Source organism: Lotus japonicus, chromosome 3 (assembly GCF_012489685.1).
Source record: "Lotus japonicus ecotype B-129 chromosome 3, LjGifu_v1.2".
Taxonomy (NCBI): Eukaryota; Viridiplantae; Streptophyta; class Magnoliopsida; order Fabales; family Fabaceae; genus Lotus; species Lotus japonicus.
In genome coordinates, this window is record NC_080043.1 from 63,960,999 (window position 1) to 63,979,439 (window position 18,441).

An 18,441-nucleotide genomic window follows, 5' to 3' on the forward strand; every position below is an offset into this window, starting at 1 on the left:
CAGATCCTTGTGAAGACTAAGAGAGTGAATCTTAGTGTTTGCTAGTTCATTGTATTGTTAGTCACTGAGCAGGTTGCTAGTGCAGTTGTAATAAACATTGAATAGTTGATTGCCTTCATTCTAAGAAGGAAGAAATCACCTTAAATTGTGGACTGGATTAGCTTAAGAGATTATCAAGTGAACCAGGATAAAATACTTGTGTGCTTCTCTTCATCTCTTATCTTTGCACCTTGTGTTATTTGTTCCGAAAAGATTTGTCTAAATCTTTGAGTGGGAAAAGTTTTTATCTGAAAACTCTATTCAAACCCCCAGTTCTATCATTTTTTATACCTTCACCGTCATCGTTATCTCCACTACCATCACCGCTGTCGCCACCACCACTGCCGCCACCACCCTCCACCACCACCGCTGCCTCCACCCACCACTGTTGCCACCACCCACCACCACCACCACCACCACAATCGCCGCTACCGCCACTACTACCGTCACCACCGCCGCCACCAACCTTCACCACCAGTCCACCCTTCACCACCACCATGACCATCACCCACCACCACCACCACCACAAGCGCTGCTACCGCTACTACTACCATCACCACCGTTGCCACCACCCTTCACCACCACTGCCACTACCAACACCCTCCACCACCATTGTCGCCACCACCCTCCACCACTGCCACCATCGCCGCTACCGCCACCAATACTACTACTGTTGCCACCACCCATTGCCACCATCATCACCTTCCAATACCACCACTTTCACGCCCTCACCGTCGCCACCAAATTATACAGTGCATGACCAAACATTGTATAGTATTAAAATTTTATTATGTCTAATTCTATCAGGCCTTATACTATCAGGCATTATACTGTACATCATACCAAACGTGCTCTTAGTTAAGTTTTACAATTACCCTCTAACTCATTTACTTTTATCCTATGTTAATGTTTGTTCAAATTAATACTTAAGTTATTTATGAGTTTAATCAATATGTTTGTTTTGATGATGGCTGTTGTAGTTTATTTATGTTGAATTATATGAAATGTTTTAGTCTTCTTGAGATGTTGGATTATATGAAATTTACAATTATTTATATAATTTTTCACATTTTTTAAAATAAATTTCGTGCAAATTCTAAAATAATATTATTTTATTTCAAACTCGGTCACCTGATCTAATTGGTTTCGTTTGGTCCAAAATCAAAAATCAGAAAATAGTGTGAACTAACCCAAACCGCACATGATTCATCAACCATATCTTTTAAATTTTCTCTCTTTCTTCATATCTCTCAATCTCATCTCTCCACTCTTTTTTTTTTGTTACAAGAGGAAGGTTAAAAGACACAAAAAAATCAACTCGGTCTCGATATGATTACACTTAAATAAAGGCAATTTCCCAATGCACTTTAAATCTGAATCAACTTTTTTTTTTTGAACATGAAATCAGAATCAACTTGGGGGGTTAGATTTCTCACCCCCACTGTTAGATTTCACACTCCCATTTTCGGATTTTCAAGTTCCGAATTATTTCAGAATTTTATATTCCGAAATTAATTCGTGATTTGCAGTGCAAAATAGAATGTAACTCCCCCACTTTTGAGTGAGAAAATATTTCGGAAACTTTTTTTGAAATATTTTCGAAATTAAGTATTAGAAAAATGTTTTAAGTGGGGTAGTATTTCTAATGAGTGAGGTGCTAAATCCAATGATCATCCACTTGCTAATCTCGTGATGATTAAAACGTATTAAATCATTTTTTCTGATAAATAAAATAAATTTTCGATGACCTCAGTAGTTTCGGTAGAGCTGAGCTGAGTATATGCTAGTGTGGTTTCAAGCTTCGACGCTGTCGCAAATTTTTGGATGCCTGGTCACTCGGACAAGTAGAAAATGCAGGCATCCATAGCATGCTCTCCACACACAGATGGAGTTGTCAAATTCAGAATCACTTCCCCAATACAAAACCACACTATTCTCGCTCGAACAAAATCACCCTCTCAGTGCTCACTAGGATACAACAAGTTTCAATCCCAACCACTGTCCACCACTCCCACACCCAAATTCCCCAGAATTCATAGCTCCAATGTCGGTCCACTTCAGTGCGGCATTTCGTCGAACGGGTACAGTGCAGATGGAAGTAGAAGGAGGAGTTTTCGTGAGTGGGTTGAGGTGGTTGGTGAGGCCCTATCGACCGCGTTTCCTTTGTGGGTAACGGTCGGGTGCGTGTTGGGTTTGGTGAAACCGAGTTCCTTCAATTGGGTTACTCCTAAATTGAGTATTGTGGGTCTCACTATCATCATGCTTGGTATGGGTATGACTCTCACCCTTGATGATCTTCGTGGTGCTCTTGCTATGCCCAAAGAAGTCATCTCTGGTTTTTTACTTCAATACTCGGTTAGTATCATCTTTCAACTCTGCTTGTAATTTGGAATTTTTACTGCTTCATTTTGTTGCTTTTATCATTCACAATTAAGTCTCACTTTGACTACAAGTATGGCTAATGAAGTACTTCTAAATGGGTAGTCAATGGTCACTTTTGAACTAGCCTTTGAGTAGAGTGTCAGAAATATAATATAAAACCATTCAGAGTCATTTACGGAATAACTTAAGTTTTTGGGTAGTTGGTTTTTGACATGGTAGGTGCGCATGTGCATTTTCCACGTTTCGAGCCCAAGTGGGTTTTAGCATGAGGGAGCGTGTTAGACATATAATACAAAACCATTCAGAGTCTTTTACTCAATAGTCACCACCCATCCCAAATTTTAAAATTGACATTGGAAATTTTGAAGTTTGTTTGGATTGGTGGGAGATGTGGAAAGAATGGAAATGATATGGAAGAGAGTGGTTACATTGATTGGATTCGTAAAGGACGGGTAGAATTGAATGGAATGCATTGGGATCCATGATGTCATTTTATTTTCATTGTTCATATACTCCCTCCGGTCCTATTTATAAGCAACAAAAAAAAAATTCGCATAGTTTAAGAAATGTAGTTAAACTAGATAAAATGCATTAAATTTGTCTTAAATTAAAATGAACTTCCAAAATTACCCTTTGTTATTAGTGTTGGAAAGTGGAAAAGAGAGAGAATAATTAATGAGACACATTTTACAAGTTAGAATTAATAAGGGCATCATTGGAAAAAATTAATTAATATAGCTCAAACTTTCATTTGGTTCTTATAAAAAGGACCAAGATTTTTCTTCTCTTTCATGCTTATAAATAGGACCGGAGGGAGTATAAACATTTGAAAACAGGAAAGTAAATGCAAAATTTAGTGATATTTTGTAGTTAAAAGTGGAAACAATGTGAAGAGAAAGCCGTATTGTTGTAATTAAATTAGAAGAGAAAATGGAAAACAGAACATGTTTTATTGACAAGAAATTTATAAGCATTTGCGCACCTATGTGCATACCAGATACAGATGACTCTGATAGTGTGAATGTGATACGAAAGAGCACCTTAGTTTGCCTGTTTACTAGCATTCTAAACCTTTTATATTGATGGGGCATCATTGCTGACAATTTTCAGGTGATGCCAATATCTGGATTTCTTATAAGCAAACTCTTAAATCTTCCATCACATTATGCAGCTGGTTTAATATTAGTTGCGTGCTGTCCAGGCGGTATGACTTTTAACTTTGGTGTTCTGGTTTCTTCCCGTGCTTGACCTGATTTATGCAGTCCTTATTTGGTTGCAGGCACTGCTAGCAATATTGTTACATATCTTGCACGGTACATAACTGTTATTTCAATTGATACTTTTTATTAACAGATTTGATGAGGTAGGTGATCTGATGACCTATTTGTTTTGCCAGTGGAAATGTGGCACTTTCTGTGATAATGACTGCTGCAAGCACTCTATCTGCGGTGGTTCGTATACTATAATTTTGTTCTTATCTTTGAATTTCCTACTTGATGTGCAATCTTGATGACAAAAATGTGGTACTGGAAGGTTTTACAATCTCACATTTAAATAATATATGTGAGATTCTTGGAGGATCACCTAAAGTGGTTGGTTAAAATAAGTAATTTTGAGAAGTAGACACGACATTATTCTGAAGAATGAGGTTTTGAATGAAATGTTCCACTGGCCTTCAGCTTGTTGGTGGTGGAATTGTTGTGGTTCAGCTGTTGCCAAGGTTTGAACTTGGACCATGGCATATTTTCTCCATCACATCTTTTTTGCCTGGCCCTCTGGTGCTGTGATAGTCTTAAAGAAAGTTATTGTAAACAGAAGTCTCTTTGTTATATAGAACAGCATTTGGTGTATCTTTCCTATATAATTAAGTGCTGGTTAATGATTCTTTCTTCTTCTCTTGGTGTGTATATATTTGCTGTTTTGTTTAAAAAAGTTTATTATTTTTCAATATTAATGTGAAACATAGATTATATCCTGTACACAATTACACAAAATTGAATGGAATATTGATGGAACTGGTTTTCTTTTCGCTACATGCTAACAAAATTCTCAAGCAGCAAATTAAATTATCTATTTTCATAACATGTTAACATTGCAGATCATGACTCCTTTTTTGACAGCCAAACTTGCTGGTAAATATGTAGCTGTAGATGCAGCTGGCTTATTGAATTCAACATTGCAAGTAAGTTCTGCTTCTCAAATGCTGTCCCTGTTCTATTTTGTTGACATGCTTCTTTGTCATTTCACTCTCCCTTCTCTCTTAACAGGTTGTGCTTTTTCCTGTATTGGCTGGTGCATTTCTGAATCAATATTTCCAACCTCTTGTTAAAATTGTCTCTCCATTGATGCCTCCTCTGGCTGTAGCAACAGTGGCAATTTTATGTGGAAACGCTATTGCCCAGAGCTCTTCAGCAATCCTTATGTCTGGTGGACAAGTTATTTTAGCGTCCTCCCTTCTTCACGCTTCTGGGTTTTTCTTTGGTTATGTGCTTGCAAGGATTCTTGGGCTAGATGTGTCATCATCACGAACCGTATCCATTGAGGTTGGCATGCAGGTAAAGTTAGTATACTAAAATTGTATAATTATGCATTGCAAGCTTGCTGCAGATTTCTGTAAGCATTGGTTCGATTCAACTTCGCACATCAATTTACTCGTTTTCCCACTCCATATTGTAGAACTCAGTTCTTGGGGTTGTTCTGGCTGCAAAGCACTTTGGAGATCCCCTAACAACAGTACCTTGTGCTGTTTCAAGTGTGTGTCACTCAATCTTTGGTAGCATCCTAGCAGGATTTTGGAGACGTACTGTGCCAGCTGAGATGAAGGACTAAAACTCTAGCTGGATAAGTTTTTCCATGTAACCAGTATTTTGTCATTGTTGACTTGTAACATTGTCTGATGATCAAGTATAACTGCATCTCACTTGTCAAGTTCCTTTAATCAGACTTTTTCAGGTATCTGGTTTGATGTTTCAGTTTGGACAATGATTGAGGACTAGGTACCATGTTGAACTGTGAAAGCTGATACTAAACGATTAGCTAATTCAGATTCAGTAGATAACTGCACCGGATTTATATTAAACGCATCTACTGTATTTGTGCGAGGTTTTATGTGTATATAGAGGCAATGGGTTGGGTAAAAACCCGCATATGGGCATGAGCTTGGCCATAGGTAAATGCTTGCAATTACTAGCGGGCATGCGTGCAAGAAGTAGTACTATACTAACCAACCTACATACACACATGAGACGTATCTAGAGAAAAATGTCATTTTAGACGAGTGAGAGTGAGAGTGAGAGTATGAGAAGGATAAAGTATATATGGAATATCAAGGGCATGCGTGCAAGAAGTTTTTTTTGATTTCTTACGGGGCTAGAACCCAAAACTAAGGAAAGTCACCTCTAACATAGAGGGTATTACAAGAATCAAACATTAGAGCAATAGAGCTAAATGCAGGAATAAAATCATATATCTTGCTAGGCATTAACAATCCCATCACATTCTTTGCGAAGGAGTCTGCTACTGAATTGGCTTCTCGGAACACATGCTTGATGTGGACTTGCTCGAAGGTGTTGAACAATCGGTTAATGTCTTTGACCAGAGAGGTTGTAGGCTTTGTGGGAAGGCAACCTTTGTTGATTAGACTCAACAAGAATTCTACGGAAGCCTCTTGCGTGGGCAATTTTGGCTCCATGAAGGATCCCCCGTAACTCTGCAAGATTTATTGAGCAGAAACCAAGATTAACAGAGAAGCCAACAATAAATCTACCATCGTGATCCCGCAGCACCCCCCCCCCAAGCGGCTCGGTTTGTATCTGGAGAGAAGGACTCATCTGTATTGATTTTAATCCATCCCTCCATGGGTGCTGCCCATCTTATCGTGCATTAGCAAAGGCCAACTTTGAATCCTGGATCATCTTCGCTATTCTGCTACTTACTACAGCTGGGGACTGGCCAATTTCTTCAAAAATTAGTTCATTTCGTGCACGCCATAGCATTTGAAGCGTAATTCCAAAGGTGATATTCCACGGTGTGTTGTTGCTGGACTGGGTCGCATTTAAGAGGTTATCTGCGAACCACTCTTCCAGGTGATATTCATTTATTTTCACTTTCATTAAAAATAATATTTTTCTATTTATTAATTAATATCATTATATATTGAAATAAATTAATTTTGGGTTCCAATACCGAAAGAGAATATATAACTGTTATCCTATCCTGACAGGATAAGTTCTATCATAGCTCTCCACTCTGGATAACTTTTACAAATGATTGACATGATATGATAAGAGACATGATAGTGTTACCCTATCCTACTGACGCAACAAACACCAGATAACAACAAGATATGATTACTATCATATCCTGTCATTCCTTATCCTGTCCACCAAACGGACCCGCAATGTTAAAGAGGGAAGAAGACAAATATGTCATCTCTCCGGCCTCTGCGTCACGAAAACCACATCTTCACCAGATTCAACGCCCGAAACGCTATTAATCACCATTGCCTGATTTTGAACCTCGACTTCCTCATCCAAGCCCAATCGTGGCTACAACAACCCCTCTTCAAACTAAATCAACGTGACAAGTTAATTTAAATTAATTTTCTAAATTAGTAGTTTGATTAGAAATTTAAAGTTTTATTAGTTATTTATTCAAGTGGCATGCTGATATGGCGTGCCACATTAACTAATGAGTCTACATCTGAGTCTACATCAGTGAGTTCCGTTAGCTTTCTAACTGCAGATTAATGAAAGAACCAAAATCGCTCACGTAAAAAACAAGTAGGACAAAAAACACTCATTTTCAACACAAGGGATCAATTTTGCACAATCATTGTTAGATCAGGGACCAAAAGTGCAATTAAGCCAAATAATATGTATCCTTTACTTAAGCAATCTTATTCGAGCTGGGATACACCTTTATGAGAAGCAAAGTCTTGCCTATCAAGATATCTAACCATGTGCATTCATTAGGACTCAAAGTAAAGACTACTACTTAAATTAGAAACAACCTCGTACGAGTTGTAACCATAATTATGAAATAACAAGTATTCTACGTTTAAAAGAAATCATGTTTCTCCAACTTGACCATTGTGTTAGATTTGTACTTCATTAAATAAATCAACTTGTTATGTACGTGTATGATCTTTGTATTTTTAGTTACACTTTACTAAAGCATTAAATTTTGTTTGTTTTAAATGCAATAGTAAATGTTAATGCTTTCTAATTTTGTATGAAGACGAGAATTAAAGTTGCTTCCAATGCATATATGAGATTAGTAAGGGTTTATTTTTTTTAAAAAAAAATGAGGATATGGGATGAGCACAATAGTCTCACAACGCTTAAACGTAACCACACTTCCCTAAAGTCAGGACAGTTTCACAAGTAAGGAAAATTGTTTTCCAGAGGATGCGAATAACGAGAGCAACCAGGCAACACCTCTAAGTGACAGTGATGCAAATGTTCATTCACTTGGATAAAGTTATGAATGAACACCGCTTTAGATTTGCTAACATTGACAACAAGTCTCGTGGCATTACCAAACCCGGCCTAGATATTGGAGATGGTATAAACTTGAGCAAGTGACTTTATAGAACAATAAAATGTCATCTGCAAAGCCTCGATAGTTGAATGTGGATGCAAAGCCTTCTCACTCACCGCACGTTGCAAACAAATGGTTTTTCCATGCATAAAACAAACAGATAAGAAGACATAGGATCACTTTGCATGAGCTCTTTGCTAGGATGGGACCAAGGAAGGCGTTTGCTAGGATGGGACCAAGGAAGGCGGGAGTCATTCCAAGAGGAAAATAACATATATCGCGAGAAGGTAGACAATGAGAGGGGGGGGTAATTGACCCCACTAAAGTTTCAAATGTTAGACCAATGGTATACTCAGTATTTGGATATCAAGTTTTATATTGCCTCATAAAACTAGAAGTTCCTCCACAACCAAAAAGTTGTTATCTCACATGTTTTTCTCTCTTCCATCTACCACTCGCTCATACCAAACAAGACTTGTTTTTCAACTATAAGTTTCTCATTCTAAAATTATCTCTACCAAACATAATGTAATTTTTTTTACCTTTTTAACTTTTATTCTCAAATGTTGCGATCCACTTTTTTATTTTATTTACGGGTGTGTAATATCGATTGGAGATGGTATGAACTTGAGCAAGTGGCTTTATAGAACAATAAAACGTCATCTGCAAAGATGATATGAGACAAGGGTGGGCCTCGCCTCGATAGTTGAATTGTGGATGCAAAGCCTTCTCACTCACCGCACATTGCAAACAAATAGTTTTTCCAAGCATAAAACAAACAGATAAGAAGACATATGATCACTTTGCATGAGCACTTTGCTAGGATGGGACCAAGGAAGGCGGGAGTCATTCCAAGAGGAAAATAACATATATCGCGAGAAGGTAGACAATGAGGCGGGGGAGGGGGATAATTGACCCCACTAAAGTTTCAAATTTTAGACCAATGGTATACTCAGTATTTGGATATCAAGTTTTATATTGCCCCATAAAACTAGAAGTTCCTCCACAACCAAAAAGTTGTGATCTCACATGTTTTTCTCTCTTCCCTCTACCAATCGCTCATACCAAAGAAGGCTTTTTTCAACTATAAGTTTCTCATTCTAAAATTATCTCTACCAAACATAATGTAATTTTTTTTTTACCTTTTTAACTTCTATTCTCAAATGTTGCGATCCACTTTTTTATTTATTTACGGGTGTGTAATATGTCACGACCCAAAATCCCAAGTCGTGACCGACGCACAGACTACCACCCTAGCCTGGCAAGCCTCATCCTTATAGGATCATTTTTCAAACAATTTATTCAAAATAATCATGCACACAAAATTTGTAAAATTTTCAGCAGAATCTCCTTTGTATTTTCAATAGTTTCAAAATAACATCTGTCAATAAGCTCTTCCATGACCAGTATTTCAAGTAAAATGTCAACTCTTAAAATAAAACAATAAATCACAATCCCAAATCTAAATCCACCTAGGACTCCCTATAGCTGCAGATAACCAGGATTAAATAAAAGACACCAACATGACAACCTGCCAAAGGAATTAAGTCGAATGATCTGAATCTGACAACAGTCTGCTACTCAGTTGCCTGAAAATTTGTGGAGGGCAATAAGGAATGGGGTAAGTCACAAGGACTTAGTGAGCAATCAACAACCGCCATGAACAGGAAGGGGAAACATTAGAGGCACGAGTTTTTCGCTCTCAACTCAGTGTAGATAATCACTATCACCAACAATATTAGTTCAAACCATTTCAATGCTACAAGTACTGAAACTCATAAAGGTCATAAATAATCATGTCAAACAGATAAGTTAAAATCATGTCAAAAAGTGAAGAAATTTAAAATCTGAAATTTAATGTAATAGGGTCACACATGTAGAACCGTGAGGCGGCTCCATCTCGCTGATAGCCCTCTCCTCCTAAGGGATGGCCTTTCCGATAGGGGCGGCTCTATCTAGCGAATAGCCCTTTCCTTTCTCAAGTCACTTCGTGTCATCGGGGGAAGCTACATCTCGTTGATAGCCCTTTCCTCTTAAGGATTATCTTACCCAAGAGGCGGCTCCATCTAACGGATAGCCCTCTCCACCCGGAATCATGTCATATCTCATTAATCTCATCGGGGGAAGCTACATCTCGTTGATAGCCCTTTCCGTGCACTGGCGGCTCCATCTAACGGATAACCCTCTCCTCCCGGAATCAAACTAGCTAGGTGCACCTAGGCCGTTACCTCCGCTAACGGCTACGGGGTTCTATCAAGGATCCCCAAAACCGTTTTCTCAAACCAATACAAGTCCCATCGACAGTCTCAAAATCAGTTTTCAATTGCTCATCAAAGCTTTTCAAAATAACATTCTCAATATCAACTTTTCAATGCTCATCAAATCTTTTCAAGTTCACAATCTCAATTTCACATAATTTCCAAATTAACCCAATGTCATTCTCTTCTCATACCAATTCATAAAACATGCTCAAAATCAGTTTCATAAAATCAGCTTTCAGAGTTCAAGAATGATAATCAAACATACTAAAACACGTTTTCCCAATTTAGATAAATAGGCAATATGATAAAGTAATTAAATCAGTTATAAGACTGTTAAAAATATGTCATAGCAGTTGAAAACCACTCACAGTTACAAAGAATCAACACGATTGCTCCCAACAACTTCCGGACTCACGAATGAACCACTAGTCGCGAATCTGAACTACCAAATAAGAAATTGCAAACCTTCAGATGCTATTATCTCATGTTATACTACTCAGGAGCAACTATGAAATCATCAATTTCATGCTCAAAGTCCTAAAAACAATTCTACTTAATTCTAACATATGTTGTAATACTATTCTTTAAATCAATGAGTTGTGGGTATACCTCAAAAGTCAAATAAACAACCTTGAAGATGTGAGTACTCTTCTCTTTCCTCATAGCACAAACCCTAAGTCCCAATGTTTATCTCAAAAGCCCTTTCACTTGAACATCACAATTTTCCTTCACGAGAGTGTGGTTTTTGTAATAGGATTTGGTGTGGGTTCTACTGTGTAGAAAAAGAAAAGGATAAAATAGAGAAGAGGATGAAGGTTGCAGTCGAAAGGCACAGAAAGGGAATTCACGAGAGAGAGAAAGAAGTTATATGGATTTGACAAAATAAGGTAATGGGTGGGGTTGGTGCCGTGTGGGTTTATATTTGCTAGGTTATTTTTAGTTTTTTTTTTATTGTTTTGCTTCTTAGTTACTATATATATATATATATATATATATATATATATATATAATATATCAGGATGTTTCAATCTTCCCCCCTTAGAAAAATTCGTCCTCGAATTTTATAGTTTTCGCTAGCTTTGAGTTACCAATAGCAAGAGATACTTCTCACGTATGATTACTCCATGTTCCCAAGACTTCTCTTAACTAGATGTTCCTCACCAAAGAACTTTCACTGAATCAATTCTCGTAGAATTCATACACTTCCCTCTCATATCAACCAAGACTACCGGATATTCCATATATAAGATAAAACACATGGACTCAGTTTCCCTTTTTACCAAACCATGCCACTCCTTCGGAGAAACACTTAAAACACATGGTCGCTAATTGCAACCTCAAAAATGTGTCACCTCCTACCAGCATAAGACTTTTGTCTACCTTGAGCTGTAACCAAACGATCTAAACTAGCTTAACTATCTTTACTGCATCCTAGATAAGTCCTAAGCATATAGGCTTAGCTTCTCTAACTTCAACCCGACTTATTAGTGATTTGCAAAGCGGAGGATTTAAATAGTGTCATCTGAATTCTAGACTGACAGCTATAAGCAATTCCCAAGAAGGATAACAACTAATCTGAATTCCCTCCATGTACTATAACACAAACTCAAAGCATATCCTCTAACTTCTTAATAGTCCTTCTCATGCTTGTTAGAGCAATAGCTTGAGAAGAAAAACAATACTTAAATTCAAGTGAGTCCTCAAAGCAATTCAAGAAAGACTTCCACAGTTATGCCATGAATTGAGTTCCTCCATAATTATAGGCACATGGGCAAGGAGGGTAAATAATCACTTTTATCTGAGTAAAGCTTAGTATAATGAGCTACAGTATAAGTACTACTCATAACCAAGAAATGTGCATACTCAATCAATTGACCCATAATCACTGATACAAAATCATAACGTATTAAATTCCTAAGCAACCTCTCACCAAGTTCATAACAACACGTCCTCACTTTCTCTATGATATCTTAAATAGATTGAAGCAACATTGCTTGCTTTTGTGTTAAGCCTTCACCTACCAGCTTTCTAAACATTCAGAAGCCATTTTTTTTTCTATATCTTTCTTCGTCCTTTCCCACCAGTAAAATCCCTTTACATCTTGATACAATTTTTTTTTTTGTTTCCTAGAACCTTGATGTCTGGTTTAAAAATAATGATAGAAGTCCTCTAATATTTTCCTCCTCAAACTATTTATATTAGGCACACACAACTCTTTTCTTTTGATAAACAAAGATTGTATTAGAGGGAGCACAAGGGGTGCCCCAAACCCAAAATATATAGAGAAGTTACATAAGGAAGAGAAAATCCAAGAAGAGGATGTGCACGAAAGGCACAAACAGCAGTACAGCTACAACATCTATCAGTAAGAGCGTAAAATACAACAGATGCAATGAAAAGCAATGTTAATCCTTTCATCTTAAATATACCCAGCAGAATTGATCATTTAGAATATCACCATTGGCTGCACCAAACACAGAGACACGGATAGACAGGTCAATTACTCCATTGCCACCACATAAATCATCTTACAAACTATCTAGTCGAATAGGAACTCAAGCAAGCAACATGATTCTCAATCCATTCATACATGGAAACCATAAAATTCTTCTCCTTCACCTTGAGCCACAACCAAACTCTATACTGAATCAGGTCTAATGCTTTTACAATATGAAATTCTTCTCCCCTAAATATCACACCATTTCTCAGATGCTAGATTACCCCAACCGTTGCTATCTAAATTTAGAACCAGCACCTTTATCAGCATGTTATCCCTCACACCAGCCCTGAACTGAGTAAAATGATCCCCCACCGAAAATGGAACACAACTATCATTCAAGTCATAAAATGTTATCGAATTCTACTGAAAGTGTGGAACCTTTTCACTTCAAAATTCCTCTACAATCTTCACCACCTACGAATATTGACCTTGATCACGTTTAACATCAACAATCAAATCATCAACCAAATTTAAACGAATTTGTACAAAAGTCAACAATGAGTTGGGATGGACAATCCCAAACATAACTCTTCTATTAGCAAGCTTATGGTGCTCTTCTTTATCCTCAGAATAGACAAGAATATCTTCAATAAACACAATCACCAAGTGCTTAAGGCATGACTTAAAGATGCGGTTCATTCAATTCTTAAAACAGCATTGGCATCACTAAGTCTAAAGGCACGATGAATAACTCATTATGACCATAGTAACATTATGAAATCCTTAAATTGATGATACACATATCACAAATCAGTTTTTTTTCTCCAAAACAACATTGAGCTCCTTATAGCCGATCAAACAAACGTGGGAAACTTTATCTCCATGTTGGGCGGTACACCATAAATTACATTTAGAAGTTCACACATCGTAAAAAAATCTCTTATCGTGTTTATTTAAGCCTTTTGAGTATCCCTTATCAAAACTAAGTATCCTTGACAACCCTTCCCTAGTAACCTGCTAGTTCTCAATTTTGAAATTAGATTACATGGTTCCCAACTTCACTCACCCTGAATGAGAAAGATGACTCTCTAGGTAATTCAAATCTCATTACTTACTATGTCCGTCCAAAATATCATGATACCAAAAGATCACATCAAGATCAGCAATTCCTAAAGCTATGATTTCTACCAACAACTCTCAATATCTAATGGATACCTCAAATGAACGGTGTACAAAATTAACTATAGAAAACTCTCCATGAGATGTAGCCACAAGCCCATAACCAACATATCATTTAAAGAAAGAGAAAGTTTTCCAACTTTAGAAGCATACCAAAAATGGTACAATTGAGTATATAGCTTTAGGATCAAAGGGAAACTAGCATCTCAAGAATATATAGAAAGTATACTTGTAACCATGCATTGGTAGCCTAAACATCCTAAAAAAGTAAACACAAAAGCTAGAGTCTGACCTCTACTCAGCTATCTTTGATCTCTACAATGAGATCTTCTACCACTTTGTTGTTTCTAGTGACAGGGTTTAACCCACTGTCATGATTCGAATGATTATTATGTGACCTCTCAAGTCATTGTTTCTTATGAAAATATGGTGATTTAATGCTGGGTTTCATTCTTCCGCTGCTCTACTTGACACACCAAACTTAAAACCTTGGTAAAAGTATAATTCAACCGAACCATGTGTCCAAATAGATATTTTCCTAGTCCCCTAACAAACCTCCTAGCACACATTTCCTCAATAAGAGAATAAGGAGAATATATATCAACATATACAGCTAAAATGGGCACTATACTTGGTTACTGTCATGCCTTCAGCCTTCTTCAGTCACTTAAACTCCCAAGTTATGCCATCCCTAACACACTACAGAAGGAAACAATATATAAATTTTTGCTAAGAAATCAGTCCATGCTAACGGAGGCGATCTCATCGTTCTCGTATGCATAAAGTCAACAAACCAATCATATGCTAGTACTACACCATCTAACTGGAATGATGTTAACTCCACCGCTCTAATGTGTGCTCATCCCAGTGCTCTCCATAGTCCCCCTAAATCACTACCCTATGTTGTTCCTCAATTGCACAACTACTAGAAAATTAGAATAATTAAGCTTCATGTGACCAGTTAATACGACCTCAATCTGTCTAATGGCACTCACTTGTTACTTTCCTCTGTCGAACCTCTAACTGACGCTCATAAATTTTCTTATGTGGGTTCCCTAGTTGCTGCCCAACAACTACTCCAACACGTTATTTCAGATCATGTTATAACTCCTTCGGACCAACTGTAAGCTCTGACATCCCTTAAATTCATTACCTCAATATAAACACCTTACGTTGCCTACATCAGCGAACAACCAACGCCTACCAACAATGGTCCTTGGCATACATTACAACGCCAACCACGACCGCCTTGAAGAGGATCCTAGTAAGCTAACTCATCTTCTAATGAAAATCCTAATTTAGGTGGCATACTCACTAAACAAAGAACATTCATCGAATATAAGAAATGACTCAGATTTTTGTGAATGAGGAACGAACTCAAATCACACTTGGAAAGAACATTAAGACTCTCATGAGACGTTAATAGCATCTTTGAAGTAAGTTGTGCCGCGGTTCACAATTTACTAGAAAGATTCTATCACTACCTCATGTCTGCAGCTATTAGGACCTAAAGCCAAAGCTCTGATACCAACTTTGTCACGACCCAAAATCCCAAGTCGTGACCGGCGCACAGACTACCACCATAGCCTAGCAAGCCTCATCCTTATAGGATCATTTTTCAAACAATTTATTCAAAATAATCATGCACACAAAATTTGTAAAATTTTCAGCAGAATCTCCTTTGTATTTTCAATAGTTTCAAAATAACAACATCTGTCAATAAGCTCTTCCATGACCAGTATTTCAAGTAAAATGTCAACTCTTAAAATAAAACAATAAAGGCTTAATTGCACTTTTGGTCCCCCACGAATAACAAATGTGCATTTTTGGTCCTAAACATTTGAAAATAGCAGAATCAGTCCCACACGTTTGTCTCCGTTAGCGTTTTTGGTCCCTCCGTTAAAATTCTAACATAAGTTACTTATTGCACCCACATTTTACTATTCTCACCCCTCACTAGGACCAGAAATGCACATTTATCATTCGTGGGGGACCAAAAGTGCAATTAAGTTTAAAAAATAAAAAAAACCAAGAAACCCATCAACCACTTCTTCTTATTCTTCTTCTCCCAATTCCCATCTCTCCTTATGCTATGTTATCTGTCCATACCCAGGTGTAGGTTCATCATTAACTTCCAATGAGAACCTGTAAGAAAAAATAAGTATAAGTTTGAAAACTAACACTCGTATCTCACATGTTTGTGCATGATGAGTACTTGCAGGCCCTGGCAATAAAGACTTGCAACCATGTGTGTGAATGGATAAAAGATGTGGAAAATGAAATATTTTTGCTAGGAGCTAGCCCATTTTCATGGTGATTCCCATGCAAATACTGTAAACATGTACAATAATTTTAATTTAATGCAGTGATGCCAACAAGAAGTGGAAGCCATTGTGGATCATTAAAAGGAAATATTTCTCTAATCATTTAAGAACTTGATGGAGAAGAAGAAGTGGTTGGTGGGTTTCTTGGTTTTTTTATTTTTTAGGCTTAATTGCATTTTTGGTCCCCCACGAATGATAAATGTGCATTTATAGTCCCAGTGAGGGGTGAGAATAGTAAAATGGGGTGCAATAAGTAACTTCTGTTAGAATTTTAATGGAGGGGACCAAAAACGCTAACGGAGACAACTGTGTGGGTTTGATTCTGCTATTTTCAAACGTTTAGGACAAAAAATGCACATTTATCATTCGTGGGGGACCAAAAATGCAATTACAATCCCAAAGGAATTAACTAAAAGACACCAACATAACAATTTGCCAAAGGAATTAAGTCGAATGATCTGAATCTGACAACAGTCTGCTACTCAGTTGCCTGAAAATCTGTGGAGGGCAATAAGGAATGGGGTAAGTCACAAAGACTTAGTGAGCAATCAACAACCGCCATGAACAGGAAGGGGAAACATTACAGGCACGAGTTTTTCGATCTCAACTCAGTTTAGATAATCACTATCAGCAACAATATTAGTTCAAACCATTTCAATGCTACAAGTACTGAAACTCATAAAGGTCATAAATAATTATGTCAAATAGATAAGTTAAAATCATGTCAAAAAGTGAAGACATTTAAAATCTGAAAATTAATGTAATAGGGTCACACATGTAGAACCGTGAGGCGGCTCCATCTCGCTGATAGCCCTCTCCTCCTAAGGAATGGCCTCTCCGATAGGGGCGACTCCATCTAGCGGATAGCCCTTTCCTTTCTCAAGTCACTTCGTGTCATCGGTGGAAGCTACATCTCGTTGATAGCCCTTTCCTCTTAAGGATTATTTTACCCAAGAGGCGGCTCCATCTAACGGATAGCCCTCTCCACCCGGAATCATGTCATATCTCATCAATCTCATCGGGGGAAGCTACATCTTGTTGATAGCCCTTTCCGTGCACTGGCGGCCCCATCTAACAGATAACCCTCTCCTCCCGGAATCAAACTAGCTAGGTGCACCTAGGTCGTTACCTCCGCTAACGGCTACGAGGTTCTATCAAGTATCCCCAAAACCGTTTCCCAAACCAATACAAGTCTCAGCGACAGTCTCAAAATCAGTTTTCAATTGCTCATCAAAGCTTTTCAAAATAACATTCTCAATATCAACTTTTCAATGCTCATCAAAGCTTTTCAAGTTCACAATCTCAATTTCACATAATTTCCAAATTAACCCAATGTCATTCTCTTCTCATACCAATTCATAAAACATGCTCAAAATCAATTTCATAAAATCAGCTTTCAGAGTTCAAGAATGATAATCAAACATACTAAAACACGTTTTCCCAATTTAGATAAATAGGCAATATGATAAAGTAATTAAATCAGTTATAAGACTGTTAAAAATATGTCATAGCAGTTGAAAATCACTCACAATTACAAAGAATCAACACGATTGCTCCCAACAACTTCCGGACTCACGAACGAACCACTAGCCGCGAATCTGAACTAGCAAATAAGAAATTGCAAACCTTCAGATGCTATTATCTCATGTTATACTACTCAGGAGCAACTATAAAATCATCAATTTCATGCTCAAAGTCCTAAAAACAATTATACTTAATTCTAACATATGTTATAATACTATTCTTTAAATCAATGAGTTGTGGGTATACCTCAAAAGTCAAATAAACAACCTTGAAGATGTGAGTACTCTTCTCTTTCCTCATAGCACAAACCCTAAGTTCCAATGTTTATCTCAAAAGCCATTTCACTTGAACATCACAATTTTCCTTCACGAGAATGTGGTTTTTGTAATAGGATTTGGTGTGGGTTTTGCTGTGTAGAAAAATAAAAGGATAAAATAGAGAAGAGGATGAAGGTTGCAGTCGAAAGGCACAGAAAGGGAATTCACGAGAGAGAGAGAGAAAGAAGTTATATGGATTTGACAAAATAAGGTAATGGGTGGGGTTGGTGCCGTGTGGGTTTATATTTGCTAGGTTATTTTTAGTTTTTTTTTTATTGTTTTGCTTCTTAGTTACTATATATATCTATAAAATATATCAGGATGTTTCATAATATCGATTGGAGATGGTATGAACTTGAGCAAGTGGCTTTATAGAACAATAAAACGTCATCTGCAAAGACGATATGAGACAAGGGTAGGCCTCGCCTCGATAG

At 37.3% G+C, this 18,441-nt stretch overlaps 1 protein-coding gene and 1 long non-coding RNA gene across 7 annotated transcripts; one reads left to right on the plus strand and one right to left on the minus strand.

Annotated features, from left to right (window-relative positions):
* The first annotated feature begins 1,766 nt into the window (after positions 1–1,766).
* On the plus strand, positions 1,767–5,376 carry LOC130745254 (probable sodium/metabolite cotransporter BASS1, chloroplastic). Its single transcript, XM_057597433.1, has 7 exons — positions 1,767–2,394; positions 3,532–3,625; positions 3,701–3,734; positions 3,818–3,872; positions 4,520–4,603; positions 4,689–4,976; positions 5,098–5,376. Exons 1-7 carry the CDS (start codon positions 1,891–1,893, stop codon positions 5,248–5,250), a joined length of 1,212 nt encoding a protein of 403 aa, XP_057453416.1. The 5' UTR covers positions 1,767–1,890; the 3' UTR covers positions 5,251–5,376.
* Positions 5,377–5,514: 138 nt separating this feature from the next.
* LOC130745256 (uncharacterized) lies at positions 5,515–18,421 on the minus strand. 6 transcript variants are annotated; one of them, XR_009021612.1, is made up of 5 exons: positions 17,937–18,421; positions 17,696–17,769; positions 10,833–15,987; positions 10,592–10,660; positions 5,515–6,130 (listed from the first exon to the last, which is right to left on the minus strand). It is a non-coding gene; the product is annotated as an uncharacterized LOC130745256 (long non-coding RNA). The 6 variants fall into 6 exon arrangements; XR_009021611.1 differs by having other exon boundaries at positions 10,592–10,665; XR_009021610.1 differs by lacking the exon at positions 5,515–6,130 and adding an exon at positions 6,494–9,551 and having other exon boundaries at positions 17,937–18,420.
* Between the last annotated feature and the right edge of the window lie 20 nt (positions 18,422–18,441).

Coding starts and splice junctions, on each gene's coding strand:
- LOC130745254 (XM_057597433.1), top strand. CDS start 1,891: ATGCAGGCATCCATAGCATGCTCTCCACACACAGATGGAGTTGTCAAA. Junction 2,395..3,531: donor GTTTTTTACTTCAATACTCG/GTTAGTATCATC, acceptor GACAATTTTCAG/GTGATGCCAATATCTGGATT. Junction 3,735..3,817: donor ATTGTTACATATCTTGCACG/GTACATAACTGT, acceptor TTGTTTTGCCAG/TGGAAATGTGGCACTTTCTG.